General features: G+C 48.3%; 6 protein-coding genes across 6 annotated transcripts; 2 read left to right on the top strand and 4 right to left on the bottom strand.

The window, feature by feature from the left end:
- Positions 1 to 428: 428 nt before the first annotated feature.
- On the top strand, positions 429 to 1,668 carry F4817DRAFT_214142 (alpha/beta-hydrolase). The gene has a single exon (XM_049298730.1). The coding sequence runs from the start codon at positions 645 to 647 to the stop codon at positions 1,497 to 1,499; it is 855 nt and encodes a 284-aa protein (XP_049162674.1). The 5' UTR covers positions 429 to 644; the 3' UTR covers positions 1,500 to 1,668.
- Positions 1,669 to 1,904: 236 nt separating this feature from the next.
- Positions 1,905 to 3,024, bottom strand: F4817DRAFT_367504 (uncharacterized protein; the record flags this gene model as incomplete). The annotated part of the gene is made up of 1 exon (XM_049307132.1): positions 1,905 to 3,024. The coding sequence occupies exon 1, from the start codon at positions 2,709 to 2,711 to the stop codon at positions 1,905 to 1,907; it is 807 nt and encodes a 268-aa protein (XP_049162673.1). The 5' UTR covers positions 2,712 to 3,024.
- A 331-nt stretch (positions 3,025 to 3,355) lies between these two features.
- Positions 3,356 to 5,467, top strand: F4817DRAFT_214077 (FAS1 domain-containing protein). Its single transcript, XM_049298729.1, has 2 exons — positions 3,356 to 4,448; positions 4,535 to 5,467. The coding sequence occupies exons 1-2, from the start codon at positions 3,738 to 3,740 to the stop codon at positions 5,270 to 5,272; spliced, it is 1,449 nt and encodes a 482-aa protein (XP_049162672.1). The 5' UTR covers positions 3,356 to 3,737; the 3' UTR covers positions 5,273 to 5,467.
- F4817DRAFT_214074 (uncharacterized protein) lies at positions 5,468 to 7,563 on the bottom strand. The gene is made up of 2 exons (XM_049298728.1): positions 7,154 to 7,563; positions 5,468 to 7,078 (listed from the first exon to the last, which is right to left on the bottom strand). The coding sequence occupies exons 1-2, from the start codon at positions 7,391 to 7,393 to the stop codon at positions 5,663 to 5,665; spliced, it is 1,656 nt and encodes a 551-aa protein (XP_049162671.1). The 5' UTR covers positions 7,394 to 7,563; the 3' UTR covers positions 5,468 to 5,662.
- A 640-nt stretch (positions 7,564 to 8,203) lies between these two features.
- F4817DRAFT_356373 (Pal1-domain-containing protein) lies at positions 8,204 to 9,603 on the bottom strand (the record flags this gene model as incomplete). The annotated part of the gene is made up of 3 exons (XM_049305785.1): positions 8,204 to 8,994; positions 9,051 to 9,477; positions 9,556 to 9,603. The coding sequence occupies 3 exons, from the start codon at positions 9,601 to 9,603 to the stop codon at positions 8,204 to 8,206; spliced, it is 1,266 nt and encodes a 421-aa protein (XP_049162670.1).
- Positions 9,604 to 12,685: 3,082 nt separating this feature from the next.
- Positions 12,686 to 14,580, bottom strand: F4817DRAFT_326260 (oxidoreductase). Its single transcript, XM_049301865.1, has 5 exons — positions 14,281 to 14,580; positions 13,772 to 14,177; positions 13,332 to 13,716; positions 13,178 to 13,273; positions 12,686 to 13,120 (listed from the first exon to the last, which is right to left on the bottom strand). The coding sequence occupies exons 2-5, from the start codon at positions 13,997 to 13,999 to the stop codon at positions 13,053 to 13,055; spliced, it is 777 nt and encodes a 258-aa protein (XP_049162669.1). The 5' UTR covers positions 14,000 to 14,177; positions 14,281 to 14,580; the 3' UTR covers positions 12,686 to 13,052.
- Between the last annotated feature and the right edge of the window lie 366 nt (positions 14,581 to 14,946).

Below are 14,946 nucleotides of genomic sequence, written 5' to 3'. Positions count from 1 at the left end.
GTAATATCCTCAAAAGCAGCACTACTCGACCATTCTCTTATTATATTAACACTCCTTATGACTAAAAGCACCCACAAACTAACGGATTCATCACTTCAAATCTGTTTAAAGAGTTCGACTAAATAATTCACCTACGTAGATATTGCCAAGGTTCGTTTATAACCGTTAGCAATAGTAAAAAAACCCGCCACTCCATCCAGATATTTCGTCATAAGTCAGCAGGAACATCATGGTACATTCAATATTAACTATAAGAAAATTGGCGAGCATATCTAGTGCTTAGTCGGGATTAATGATCTACCCGGAGTTCAGCATTTCTGCTGACCGATCTGTCCGCGGTAGGGACTAGGGAGCGGAGCGGAGCTGATGGGTCATAATATTACAGGGTGCCTCGTATCCATCCGGCTTAATAGAACAGGTCCGAACCCCGTAACTCTCCGCACAATGGCCCGGTGGAGACTTCTATCTCTTGGACTGCCCTGACTGCTTACCAACCATGCGTATATACCTATATGTAGACACCGTATATAAAATTGACGAGGGGGATATTAGCATGTCGTTCTTATGAACCCCATCTCACCGTTGGCATTTTATGGCTACCTACACTTGACATACCTCCAACATATAATATACTCTTTACGAATATGGCCACTGACACGTATAAATCCGACTACGTAACAACATCTGACGGCGTCCGCCTCCGCTACTGGCAAGATGGGCCTCTCTCCGGCCCCAACGTAGTTTTCATCGCGGGCGGGATCCAGACGGCAGCCCAGTTTAAACAGCAGGTCGAGCACTTCAAGACCAAGTACCGCGTTACCACATACGACCACCGCGGCCACGGCGAGTCAGACAAGCCCACCTTCGGATACCGAATATCGCGGCTTGCCGCGGACCTAGAGGCCCTTCTAACGCAACTCGACCTGCGCAACACCACTCTCGTCGGACACTCGATGGGCTCGTCCGTGGCCTGGGCACACTGGGACCTATTCCCGCACGACCGGATCTCCAAGCTCGTCTTCATCGACCAGTCGCCCGCCATGACCGCCAACCCGGCATGGACCCCCGAGCAGGTCGCCGAAGCAGCCGCCATATTCCAGCCTTCGCAGCGCTTCGACATCGCGAACGCGCTGCGCGGTCCGCAGTGGAAAGAGACGTGGACCGAGACGTCGCGCGGCTTCTACACGCCGGACGCGGACCCCAAGGATATCGAGTGGGCGCTGGCCCAGTCGATGAAGACGTCGCCGGAGAACGCGGCGGCGCTGTTAGCGGACCATGTCACGATTGATTATCGGGATATTTTCCCCCGGATCAATGTGCCCACGCTGTCGTTTGCTGCGAAGGGGAGCGTGTTCCCCACAGCGGCGCAGGAGTGGATTGCGAAGCAGACGGGGGGCCGGGTTGAGGTGTTCGAGAAGGAGGAGGGGGGAAGTCATTTTCTGTTCTGGGAGAACCCGGACAAGTTCAACCGGATATTGGAGGAGTTTTTGAGTAGTTGAATAATGATCTATGTTAGTCATGAGTCGTAGCTGACTTGTGAGTGTGCTTGATCTTTAGCAATATAGGAACGTTAGGTACTTATATTTATACCTACCTAGGTACTCTATAGGAAATATGAGCATTTAGAAGAACATCTAGGTAAAGTTATTAGTTTCAAAACATGCAACATTCTCATCATGGCGTGTGTAGGTAGTCGTCTCATACGTAAGGAATAAACACAACTTTTATTATGTACTATCTGGTTGGAATAATATTTAGGTGAAGTCCTAAATATAATCTGTATTATTGCTCTCGGTGGCGTAGGAGAGATGTGTATTAAGAGATCAAAGGAATGCCTATGAATGATACCGGAGCCTAGGAGAAGGTGTTAAGAGAGAGAATAGGGTTGTCAACCTCACTCAGACTTACCTATCCGCTTCTGCTTCTTCTTGAGTATTACGTAAGAATTCTTTCTCCAATTGTTGCTTCAATTGTTGCATCAAGGTCTCCAGCCATCCAGCCTCGCTATACTCCTGGTGTACGCGATATCGATCGGCATTCTCATAAGATAAGTATAAGAGACGTCGAGAAGCTTCCGGGTCGTTAGGATCGTGACGGGCCCGCCATTCCGGATACACCGGCAGCTTTTGCTTCTGTGACGATGAGCCAGACATATCTTCTTTGGCGGTTCCCGGCATATGATTGTTGCCGGAAACAAATAGATAAGCCGCAAGCGTACCAACTAGAATGGGAAGTTGGTATTTATTCCCTGGTAGTAAATACGGCCGGATCGCCAAATCGGCTCTCTCCACCACGGTCCAAGTAAACACTTCTCGCATGAATGTCGCAATATGATGGTGTGGTAGCTCTGGGCGTAGACTTCTGAGTTTAAAATCCGGGCGGTCGACCACAGGGGAATATTGGAAGCTAGCCGCGGCTTTCCTAAAATCTATACTGCTGATAAACCGGTGCGAGCGGTCAAACTCGGAGACTTTCGACCAATATTCACCTTCAAATTTAGATACAGCCAGCCGTATCTTTGGAAATTCGACGAATTCGATAATTGCCGCGGCGTCGACTTCCGGTAACCAGGATGCGAGGCCAATCGCGGCACGCGTGAGCGGTGTGGCCCATTGTTCATAACGGTTCCTTTCGTCTTCCGAAAACTTGGGCTTGGTTGTGGTGGTGTCTTGAACTGATCGTAGGATTTCTTGAACTGATGGGTTACCCATTATGAAGTCCGGAGGTTTGCTATTCTAAAATTTAACTTGAAAGAAATATTTACTAATGACTAGAAGTCCAGTTTAATCGTTAAATACCTAAAGCAAGACTAATTACGGGACTAGGGCGTATATATACGTGTATAGGTTAGACAGTGAGGTTAGACAGGAAGTTAATCTACCATCCATATTAGCACACTGTTAGGTGGTCACACAGTACCTATACAATCAGTTAGAAATCATAAGCATTGGTGACACAATAGCTTTCAAACTACCCAATAATAAAAGAACATCAAAGAAGCTGTAAGGCTAACGCTAAAAAAACTGTGTTTGCTACATTGTATTAGACACTAAAGGAAAGTACAAGTTCAAAAAACAATCCTATTCATACACGTACCTAAGGTTAGTTATTTGTCTTAGCAGCTGTCAAGATTGACCAATCAAGACTCAACGCCCGGAATTTGATGCCTTGAAAGTAAAACCCGGTGCCTAGAAAGTAGAGTATACCTAACGTAGAACTTCTATGGGAAAGCAACCAATAGGATGTCTAATCGGGAAACGGCATTGTTAACTGACCGATCCCCTAAACTCCGCGACAGGGATATAAAGCTCTCGTCCTGCTTAGACTCGGCCGAGCTACCAATAAGAAATAACACGCCATAAACGCAATACGTAAGGCGTCTTTCAGCCAGCAATCATGACGCGAACACAAGGAGAAATCACCTTACGCCGCAATCGAAAGGCCCTGCCTAATAGAGTAAGGCACCTAGAGGCGAGAGAAGGAGGTAGGTATTAGAGTCGAGCATCTCACTGTTTCTTCTTTGTATTCTTTCCTTCTCATCATTCCCAATTGCGTTTTCTTAACGACTCTGCACAGGCTTTGACGTCAGTAGCCGTGAGAGATCAATTATAATAAAAGACATCAATTTATAAGTCCTGGGCTTCCGAGCTAGACATATATATATATATATATAATTTGGCCACTTCCGTAGATCCCGAGCCTCCCAATTGCCTATATATAGGCTATTCATCGACAAGATGAGATATTCAGCTACTCTATTGCCCCTCGCGGCCACAGCCGCTGCATTCATGATCCCCGATGAGGCTACTGCACAGCAACTCGTCTTAGAGCCTGAGCAGCAGGCAAAGAAACCCGTGTCATCATGGTGGGACCGCACCCACAGCCTCGATGCCTTCCTCTCATCTGGGAAAAATGCTTTCGAGGCTACCCTCGATGCTCTCGAGAAGCAGGCCGGCAAGCTGAGCAGCTCGCTCCCCAAAGTGGAGTTCGAAGTCGGATCCGAGATTACCGATTTCCTCGCCCCGTCCGACTACGCCGCCCCGGGGCACGGACGTTGGCATGTCACGAATCTGACAGTGTACCAATCCATCAAGGCTTCGAACTACTCTAAGAAGTTCGCGGCTCTGGTCGATGACCACCCGGATCTAGTTAAGAAGTTGAACAGCACTTCGACTAACATCACCGCCTTCATCCCCACGGATCACGCTTTCGAAAAGATCCCCCACGATGACAAGGATCATAAGCCGCCTAAGGAGTTCCTCGAGAAGTTGATCAAGTACCACGTCGTTCCCGACTTCTACCCCGCCGGCCGCGTGCTCGCCCAGCACACCCTGCCGACTGCCTTAGAAGAGGAGTCGCTTGGTGGACGCCCTCAGCGATTACGGGTTAGTGTCGGGTTATTCGGCGTGAAGCTGAACTTCTTCAGCAAGATCGTCTACGCAAACCTGGTACGTCCCTCTTTTTCCTCCCCTTCCCTTAAACCTCCACCACCCCCTATCCTAAAAACCATACTAACACCCCTCCCCCTATCCAGCACACCGCCAACGGCGTCATCCACGGCGTCGACAACATCCTAGTCCCGCCACCCCCAGCCAAGACATTAATCTCTCTCTTCCCAACCAAATTCTCCACTCTCGAGCTCGCAGCCGAGAAGACAGGACTCAAGCACCACGGCGACGACGCCCACCACGAGCTGACCGGCCTAACATTCTTCGCGCCCACCAACACGGCCTTCCAGCGTCTCGGACCCGGCGCCAACGCCTTCCTGTTCAATACCGAGAAGGGCCTGCATTACCTGCGCGCGCTTCTCGCGTACCACATCGTGGCCAACGAGACGCTGTACTCGGACGCGTATTACGGACCTAAGGCCGCGGGTTTCGCGCCGAGTCTGGATTTAGCGTATAACGTCGACGCTAACACGGCTAAGGAGGAAGACGGCGCTGAGACGAAGAGCGCCAAGCACTACCATCTCGACCTCCCGACTCTGCTTGACGACGCGCATCTAGCGGTGGATATCACGCGCTGGTTCGGGTTCATTAGTATCAAAGTTAATGGACACGTCGATGTCGCGGTCCAGGATGGTCTTGCGCGAGATGGTGTGTTGCAAGTTGTTGATCACATCTTGATTCCGCCGCATAACCACAAGGGTGCCTGGAATGGGGGGGTCGACGGCAAGATCAGTGTTAAGGAGTTGGTTGAGAGGTTAGAGCCTTTTGTTAAGAAGGATGTTGGCGGGGGTGAGACTGGAGAGGAGGATGTTGGTGAGTTGTAAGTGTGAGATGAAACTGGGGGCCTGAAAGGAATTCGGTTTCCCTTAATGAGTATACGAATGGGAAAAGGGAAATCATGCTTAGTAGAAATGCCACTCTATATTATGCAAGTTAGAGGATAAAAAGATTACTAGAGTAGGCCTTATTGAGGAATATGTACGAAGCATCATACAAACGAAAGCGACGTTCGTTAGATATAGTTTCTGCAAGAGTATCATGTTAGTCAGGGTTGTGAAGATATTGGTTTGGTTTAGACAGATAGGCATAGCAACAGAACTACCCGTCTAAGTATCTCAGCTGTCCATCATCGCCGTCGTCCTTCAGGACCAGTAATCAACAATCCTCCAAACCCAACAACAACCCTTCCAGGTTTCTCGTCCTCAACTTTACCCTTAACTCCCCAAAATCGCATCAACAAGCCTAACTCTCCCACGTACATCCACAGCACCCCATCGCTGCTCTCTACTCCTCCATATCCTCCCATTACCACTACCACTACCACTACCACTACCACTACCACTACCACTACCACTACCACTACCACTACCACTACCACTACCACTACCACTACCACTACCATCGTTCAAATTCTTATTCCCACCCTCGTCATTATCCCTATATTCCTCCACCCCAAGCTCATCGAGCAAAACCTCCACAACCCAACACCACCGAACCAGCCCCGACGTCCCCGCAACCAACGCCTCCGCATCAGTCCGCGTCCGCGGCACCCGCGTGCAGAGCAGATGCAAGTCGAGGAACTGCGCGAATGTAGCGCCGAACGCGGGTTTATTCTGCCGTCTGCCTCCTGCTCCTATTCCAGGCAGAGGCGTGGGAATGAAGACGGAACGGAGTGTAGGTTCCAGAGGGCGGTCTTTCGCTGCTGCTGCTGTTGTTGAAGCGTGGTTCGGTGGGATATGAGAAGTACCGGTAGAAGTAGATGAGCCAGCGGATGCGGATATAGAAGTGGCAGTAGTACTATTAAGAAGCATAACAAGCGGCCCATCAGCCGACCGGGCCAAATACCGCAGGTGCGAGGATAGTAGTTGCAGGGTAGTATGTGCGCCGGCCTTGTTGTCTGCGGAGCGGGTGAAGAGGTTTGTGAGGAGGGTTGAGAAATGCGTTATGAGGATTAGGTTTGGGGTGTGTGAGGGGTTTTCTTGGTTGCTTGTAGGTATTGGGTTTGAAGTAGTGGCTTGTGCGGTTGGTGCAGCGGGAGGAGGGGAAGGAGATGAAGGTGGTTTTGGAGGAGAGGATGGCGGTGGTGGTGCGGGTGGTTGTTGTTCTGGTAGAGACGGTGGTGATAAACTCAACTCTTCCTCGTCTTCACTATCTGCCACTTCCATCCGTTTCGTCTTTGGTGGCGGTGATGGAGGAATATCCTCTACCGCCTCATCCTTATCCTCTTCTTTTGACACGCCTGGTGGGAACGAACCCGCCGGCTTAGCGTAAGCCAAATGCTCCTTGTCTTCAGCAGCAGCCGTAGTAGAAGCTACCTCTTCTTCCTTTTCCTCAGGAGTAGCATCTCGCCCAAGAGACAGTGGCGCCTCAAGCTCACTAAGGACCTCCCACAAGCCCTCGATATCAAAAACCCTCGAGATAGAAATCCGCTCGAGACAGCGTCTCACTTCCGCATTCACAACCTCCTGCTTCTGATTCGCCGTCGGGCCTAGAGCAACATGGACCTGTGCTCTAATGACATCCCTTAGCGCCGGCAATATCGCCGCCGGCGTCAACGTAGTAACGATAGCCGCTCTCTGCTCCCTTGCACCCTCAAAGACCATCGTATGCGCCACGGTCTGCAGCCCGACCTATCCCGTACCGATCGTCAATCCAATCCCCATATTTGTCGTAGTAGAACCCGGGGACGCGTTTAGTCAACTCACCAAAAGCCCGAACTCAATATCCTCAGCACTGACCCCCACAACGGACCCGCGCTCCAAGCCGCCCAGCAGCACCGCGTCATCCACCTCGGCGCAGCCGGTCCGTACTCGTCCGCGACGCCTAAGAGTCTCGCGACGCGCTGACTCGAGCTCATATAGCGTCGCGCCCGAAATGGGCTCTATTAGCGGGAAGTGAGAGCTTGCCTGCGAGGCCGGCGGTCCCTCGTCGACATCTTGGTCCATGTTTCCGCATTACTCGAAAGTATACATTTTATGAATTAGGTTGTAAGAGAAGTTGACAAATGTAGAAAGTTGATCAGTAATTAATGACTTAGAAAAGTGTTAACCCCATAAAACTCAAGATCATACAAATTGAGCAATTGTTCACTCCAAATTTCTCAGAAACTTTCCCAACGAATTACCTAACCATGGAATATTAATTAATGGCGAATTTCTAGTTGCACAACGAAGTCTATAAATATATTATGAAGGTGCTCCGAAGTGGAGATACTTTACAGCGAATGTCATAATCCTTAACACAGCATATTTCCGATATCAGCAGCACGCACCACCGCATAGCCGAGCCTCGATTTGCTCAATTCAGTCTGCATGAATTTCACCTAGGGACCGCCGGCAATACCTCTCCGTCTTCCATTGCGCCTTTACCACCTCCGCTAGTCATGCTCACAGATTACCTAGACTTGCCACCTCTCCCTTAGGAAGTTAAGAGAACTCAAGAAACTACCTATCCTGACACGAAGCCGAGGCCTATAAAGTGAGTGTCCATGTTGTGTAGCTGACTGGCTCCTAACAGCTTTCCCTACGTCCCGTCTCCCAGATATATTGACCTTGTATTTTCAAGAGGAAAGCGTCGGAAACATGTTCGTCCATAAGCTTTGTCGCACTGAATACGTGAAACCCCAAGGGTAACAGAGCTCCGCTACTGATCAAAACATCTAGCAAGACAAACTCAACCTGAAGACGTAGCTACCAAAGTCGGTTACCTTATGAAAAATATTTCTTAGCACTATAGTGCACCAATCCTTGCGCAGCTCACATCGCTACGCTGGGGGCAGGTGGAACATCTCTGCTGGGAACCTCTGGTCGCGGTCGTCGCCCTCCTTTCAAGCTCCTGACACGCGACATAAACCCATTGCCCTGTCTAGCGCCATCTGGAGACTCTGCTCCATCGTTGGTCCCTCGGCGCTCAAGACTAGGCACCGGCGGCGTCACGGGAGATGCCGAGTTCGAATCCTTACGCTTGACAGAAATGCGCTCTTCCCCCTTGCCGTCGAACTCCGCAAAGAACGGGTTCCTTTCGCCAGTGCTACTGCCAGTAGGCATATCGCCAGTCCTAGGAGTGTAGCGGTCACCATCCGGGTTAAATTCACGAGGCTCGCGCGGGGCGCGCTTGATGCTTCGGAAGCGCTGTACCACAGACTTCTTTCTGCCCAGTCCCTGCTCCAAGACCTCTTGCGCCGTCTCAGCTTGATTGCGCTGGATCGCAGCACGTGCTGCTGGGGTACCTTCCAAGAATGTTGAAGATCCGAGTCCCAGTGTCTCTTCGCCAACGACGAATTCGTTTGCCTGCTTCGGATCGAACAAGGTAGCCTCACCCTTGCTTCCTGCAGACCTCTCCTTAACAACGTTCCCATACATGTTGGAGACGTCGTGAGGCTCTTGGCCCATGAACTGCATATGATCAGGCCTCTTATTTAGGGGACCCGCGCCTCCGATAGAATTATTGGCAGAGTCCTTGGCAAATGCTTGCATAGGCGCACGACGACTGCCCTTACGATTTCGGTGCGGGTTGCATGCATCAAATGGACCATCGTGGTGGAATACTAGGTAGGATCAATCAGTACATGAGCCAGAAAAGCTCGACACTGTGAATACTTACGCCCTGTTCCGTAAATGCTCGTAGCATCAAGCTGATCGATGATATCGATTTTTCGGGCTGTTTTCGGTTTATCCTTGCCCTCGCGATGGCGTCGCTCGCGCTCTTTGCGTCGAAGCTCGCGTGCTTTCTTTTCCTCTTCCGTCAACGGCTTCTCAATCATCGAAGAATCGCTATTGCGACGAGGGCGACGGTCTGTCTGTTTCCTCTGGGGAGAACCAGAGAGGCCCTTCTCCCCTCCGTTTGAGGCGCTATGCATGCGACGAGCTTTTAGAGCTTCTTCTTGCGACCGGGTCGGCCTGTGAGACGAGGAAGGCGGCGCACCGCGACCACGGGGAGGATTGTTTTCGCCACGAGGTGGACCGCCGGGAGGGCGGTTCGCCGGTCGGGGTTTCGCATCCCTACTACCATCGTCAAGCGTCATGTTATCCTACAAACATTAATGTTAGCAACCTGTGCAGTAGACAATGACCTGTAAACTATAATCCGTGCATTGTATGCAACTTACAAATAGATCCTCGGCGGTGAACGACTTATGATCCTTAGCTGATGACATCTTGGCGGACGAATTCGCAGTTGCAGCACTGGTAGATGGATTATCGAGGAAAGGGTTTTTCGAAGTAGGTCGGGGAGGAGGGTCATCAAATGGAGAACGAGGAGGAGAGACCAAACTGTTAGGCGAGGCCGCACGGTTGCGAAAGGGGTTGTTTGACGAAAGATTAAGCGTCAGACCAGGCGATTGGGTGGACTCGTGATTATCAAAAAGACCTATTGAATAACAAACAGAAGAGATGATTAGCTAGTCGGTTCACTGCAGATTCACTATAATGGGAGTGACGACTGTGATAGGCAATTGTGAAACAACAATCTCTACAAATGAAACAGGACAGGCGACTGGTCCCGTAAAGTGGATCGCGACCAACTTGGATCTTGAACCTCCTTTATGGGCAGTAAGATATAATATAGGAATGGGATAATAGGATAATAGGATAAGAATAGGATGAAAAAAGGGGGCGGCGGAGCTAGGCATTATCTTGCTTTCTTTACTTACCTAGTAGGTCTGCCGATTGAGTGGACATTGTGTTTAAAATTCCTTGTTTTTTCTGGTGCAGGTTCTCCTTATCTCGCAGGGGATACTGCCCCGTAGCTGTGGTCGAGGGTTAGAAATACTCTCTCACGGACGTTGATTGACGGAATTCCTACTTTGTCAACCAATAATCGGTTCGGTTAGGGGTTCGAAATAAACTTGTGCGATAGCGCAACCCGGGCTTTGCAGGAAACTTTGGCGTAGGTGGTGTGTCAGGGGTGGAAGAGATGGACAGCGATCTTCAGGGAGATGGGAGATAGGAGATGGGAATATTCGCCAAGTTTTCCCGTGACGAAGCGATGACGTTTTATTACTGCTTGAAACGTGACGCGGCGCGGCGCGGCGCCTTCGGGATGAATAGAAGATTAATAAGATACCAATCGAATTGATAGGTAAGCTTAGGTAGGTATGAAAATGCGACAGGCGCTAGAAGTGAAGGCTGAACGAGTTGAATTTGGGGTTTGGTGGTAATAGTGGTGATCAACTCGTGGTGGAAATGATTTAGATGTTTGTTACGGCAACGCGCCTTAGGCTGTTCTGCTTCATGCAAGGAACCTAGATGGAAATGCGAATAGAAAATGGTGGCGCCCGTTCAGATGCTTAGTACAAATGTGACGAGGGCGAGTCAGGTCGCAGATTCTCGATTTCCTGTTGCACCAAGTATATTTTCGAAGTCTAAACTTGCAGCTCCAAGGCTTGGGGCAATGCAGGTGAGGAGGTTGCGAGGTTGTGTTACCGTCGGTAGTTGGTAAATATTCGATTAAATGCTGTCGGTCCTCTTTCCTTTGAGGTCGGGTGACGAGATTTTCCTTGGTTTAGCTCCTTAGCATTCTCCTCTCTGTTTTTTTCTCTTTAACCCCCCTTTACTCCGGGTCGCTTGCGCTGGAAAGAAGACCCCTATTAACTAAGGGACGGTACTAAAATAAGTGGAAGGGTTAAGGTGGAAGGGTACTGTATCCCGCTGTGGACTCTAATTGATTTAGGATGGGGGTTTTGTCCTGGCTCCTTTCTGACAGGATGACAAGGGGAATATCGGTTAGAGGTCGACGAAACAGATATCAGCGGGGCAATTCAACCCGTCTTACAAACTCGTCCGTATTAATAATTGGTGTTGTGAACTTTTTTTTTTAGTTGAAAAACGAGAATTACAATTCAATGCAATTCGAACTCAGAAAAGGACAAAAAGAGCTCCATCGATCGAGTTTGAGGACCGAGGTGTGGGCTAACCTTATATTATTACAGCATTATTGAAATTGGGTTAGTGGAGTTCGTAAAGAGCAACAGGTGCGCAGTAGCTACCACAGTATCCCATGTATCCCAGTAGGACCTAGTCTGGTGCAAATACCAAATTGGAATAGCTAAAATGCTTAATAACAGGTAGGACAATGTATGTACGAAGTATGTACCTAACCTAACCTAACGCATGTACGCAATATAAAGGTACCTCTACTGTAGGTAGAAAGCGCTAGGCAAACACGGTAAACCCAGTTAGGACCTACCTAAAAGGGCACTGTAAGCGCTGTAACCTGTAACTCGTATTGAATCTCAACAATCCTACCTACAGGACACATAATACATAAAAGGACAGCGTCGCTTCATATTTCGATTAGGATGCGAGAAAGGGCAAAGGGGGCGAAGGGATGGATTAAAGGAGCGCAGCGTTCCGTAGTCGAAGCCGGTTGGGCGACAAGCGGTGACAGTACATGATGCATTAACAAAGTTGTCTCTGGCTATTCTACCTTGAGGTCGCCAAGCATTCTTCCGGGTATCTAACCTCTCTTTAATTGTATAGGTGCCTAACAGTAATAGCTTCTTAATGGCCCAGACCTTAAGCTGAATACCATGTATATAATAGAAGAATTGGCTTCCGCAAGGAGCTTCTCGGTTCTCGATCATTGACTAATTCCTCCTAGCTCCAGCGATGAATCCCATGATCTCGACGTTGAGGAGTCCTGCTTGTTTATACCAATAAGATATACCAATAAGATATACTAATAAGATATACTAATAAGACTAATGCATACACTAAATATCGAACTACAGACACTTTTAATTTCTAACGGCCCAGCGAAAAAGGCTATTCGGTTTATCCCAAGGGCGGATTACCCCTGGTATTTGGTGCAATCTGCTAATAAATCTGCTAATACACCATCGCACGTGTAACTATGACCCACTGGCAAATCCACTGGTAGCCCACTTAATATGTACATAGGTACCTATGTATAACTCGGCAAAGATCGAATGCAGGTAAGGTACCTAAAAAGGTAGCGTCGAGGCATGGGTGGTTGACGAAGTCTACCTGGTCTAGATACATAGGAATCAATATACTACATGTATGTATTATGTATTATGTGTTAATTAAGTTTTTGTTCTAGATGAGGCGTAACTGGTTACCAACTCGTGCATTTTTCAGTAAACCTGGTTCGAGACCCCTTTTCCGAGTTTGCCATATCAAGTACGTACATGGTACCTTGCTTGCTACATTAATAATGTACCTCTTAGCCCGCGTAGCCGAAAAAGATGCCCCCACAACGTTCGAATTTAATCCCTTGGCATATCTGTGGGGTACCTAGTCCTGCCATCTCTGCCAGTTAGGTACTGCATCTCTGCCATCTACTAAACGCCGATCTCCTCTTTATCGCTGCCCCTTTTCCATCCACGCAAGCCACGCCATAATATTTCATCAAAGGAAACCGGAGTTATTAAATCTCAAACTCTATTAAGATCTACTTGCTAGGGTAAACTAGAGTTTAGTCTGCATACCATCATGAAGCTGAAGCGACGAGTAAGAAGAGAGCGGGCTCTATCATAGGTATCCTTTGAGTTCAAGCCCAAGTTCACCAAACTCCAGCATTAAAGCCTTAACCGCCGGATCGACAGATGCGCATTAACATCAATAAGCCTTCGAAGCTTTCGCATTACCAAGGCAGCTTCAGAGGGGTCTCAAGGTTATTCCCAAGCACCGTCTCGGCCATTCCAATATCTCCTGTTATACAAAGAAGTCAGTGGCAAAAGCAGTTTAGTTTATAGGTTCTAGCCTTACGTGGACCACGGGGAGCCCAGTATTCCCCAGATTTGCTAATATCTAAGGCCTCTGTCCACTCTACAAGACTCTTCGCGGCCACTTCAGGAGTAACAGCTGAATATCACATGTTTTAGCTTCACCACATGTAATGTCTTAGACTCAGGTTACTTACCACCACCTTCGTCCCAGTGCTTGTCAAAACCGACACCTTTTGTCATCTCGGTGCGCATGAAACCCGGGTGTACGATGCTGACAATGATACCCTTTTCCTTAAGGTCGATACTGAGAAGTTTTCCGACCATGTTCAACGCAGCCTTGCTTGCGTGGTGCGCGTAATTGCCGCCGCCTTCTTTCTCGTGCCGTAGGGTGATACTTCCGGCCTCGCTAGAAACCAAGATTATCTTGGATCCGGCTTTCAGGCGGTCGTTCTGCACGAGGCGATGCACAATGAATAGCGGTGCGATAGAACTAACGGTATACATGGTCAATTCATCATTCCAGTTCGGCCCTCCGGACTTGGAAAAGTCCTCGGTCATGAATCGTCCGGCGTTGATGATCTACAAGTAGTAAGGTTGGCCATATAGTATTGCAAAATCAACGTATACAACTTACTACGACATCTAGAGGCTTCTCTCCTTCGAGCTGACTCGAGAGATTGTCTCCGACATGTTGGTTAGTAAGGTCAATTCCAGAAAGCCACTTGATGCCGTCCGGGAATCCGCTGGGTGCAGCATCAGATCGCGTGGTCGCATATGTGAGCGTCTTGGGATTTGAAGCGTATTCCTTCACCAGTGCGGCTCCTAAGCCTCTGGTAGCGCCAACTACGAGTACAGAAGTCATTGTAGAATTAGGTATAATACTGAATAAGATCGAATAGGAGTTGAGTATGTTGAGTAACCGTGATATGAGGAGATGATATAGGTTTTAGTTTCCGTTGTGTTACAAAGCGTTACCGTTGACGAGGAAAGTCTCAGCACGCCATTGATGGTGAGATAGATGGTGACGTCACTTCTTATAACTATGACAACTGTTACTTTTTATGCACAGCGTAGAAGATATATTAATGGGATAGTATAATTCGAGCACTTCAGCACCAAGTGAATTAAAATTTTAATACTTACACTCGTATAATAAGTTCTCAAGACTTGATATCTTATAAAAGGCTAGTATGTACTAGTAGTTCCTTCGTATATTTTTCCTCCCAACCTCATATCAGACGGACCTAATCATATTTACGTCATATCTTACTTCTCTAGTATCAAAAACCCATACACTAGTATAGCTATTAAGTGCCAGGGAACCCTAGAGGGCGAGAACAGTTCTTGCTATATAAACGAGTGTATGACTTAGGTATGAGATGAATAGGTAGTCTGTAACTAACAGAAAAAAAGAAAACCTTCCTAGGTAAACATGAATACCCGTCAGCTAGTTAGTAGATAGATACTCTTATTAGTAGGCGTCAAGAGGTAACAATACTCGAGTGTTGGTTCAGGAACACCAATTATAGGAGGTCAAAGTAAGCAGAGTTGTTAGTCTCACCAGTCTATTAAGTGATTATCTCTAACCTAGACGTGATCATGGAAAAGACAACTCTCTTACAATGCCTCTCATAAAGCCACATATACAAGGTCAAGGAGACTGGATAATTCCAAGTATCATACACCCAACTTACAAGGAACAAATCCACATATGTATCTCACGCAAGGGTTCAAGTCCATAATAGACGAGAAATAATTTCAAACAGACGCGCAAACTACACATTTTCAAATCTCGTACCCTTCGTAATA

The sequence above is a fragment of the Daldinia loculata genome (genome assembly GCF_022478755.1).
Source record: "Daldinia loculata strain CBS 113971 unplaced genomic scaffold F4817scaffold_5, whole genome shotgun sequence".
NCBI classification, from domain to species: Eukaryota; Fungi; Ascomycota; class Sordariomycetes; order Xylariales; family Hypoxylaceae; genus Daldinia; species Daldinia loculata.
The sequence above is the reverse complement of the archived record's forward strand: the minus strand, read 5'-3'. Positions and strand labels throughout refer to the sequence as shown.

Coding starts and splice junctions, on each gene's coding strand:
- F4817DRAFT_214142 (XM_049298730.1), top strand. CDS start 645: ATGGCCACTGACACGTATAAATCCGACTACGTAACAACATCTGACGGC.
- F4817DRAFT_214077 (XM_049298729.1), top strand. CDS start 3,738: ATGAGATATTCAGCTACTCTATTGCCCCTCGCGGCCACAGCCGCTGCA. Junction 4,449..4,534: donor AGATCGTCTACGCAAACCTG/GTACGTCCCTCT, acceptor CCCCCTATCCAG/CACACCGCCAACGGCGTCAT.
- F4817DRAFT_214074 (XM_049298728.1), bottom strand. CDS start 7,393: ATGGACCAAGATGTCGACGAGGGACCGCCGGCCTCGCAGGCAAGCTCT. Junction 7,079..7,153: donor ATATTGAGTTCGGGCTTTTG/GTGAGTTGACTA, acceptor GGTACGGGATAG/GTCGGGCTGCAGACCGTGGC.
- F4817DRAFT_326260 (XM_049301865.1), bottom strand. CDS start 13,999: ATGACTTCTGTACTCGTAGTTGGCGCTACCAGAGGCTTAGGAGCCGCA. Junction 13,717..13,771: donor AGAAGCCTCTAGATGTCGTA/GTAAGTTGTATA, acceptor TACTACTTGTAG/ATCATCAACGCCGGACGATT. Junction 13,121..13,177: donor CTGGGCTCCCCGTGGTCCAC/GTAAGGCTAGAA, acceptor TTTGTATAACAG/GAGATATTGGAATGGCCGAG.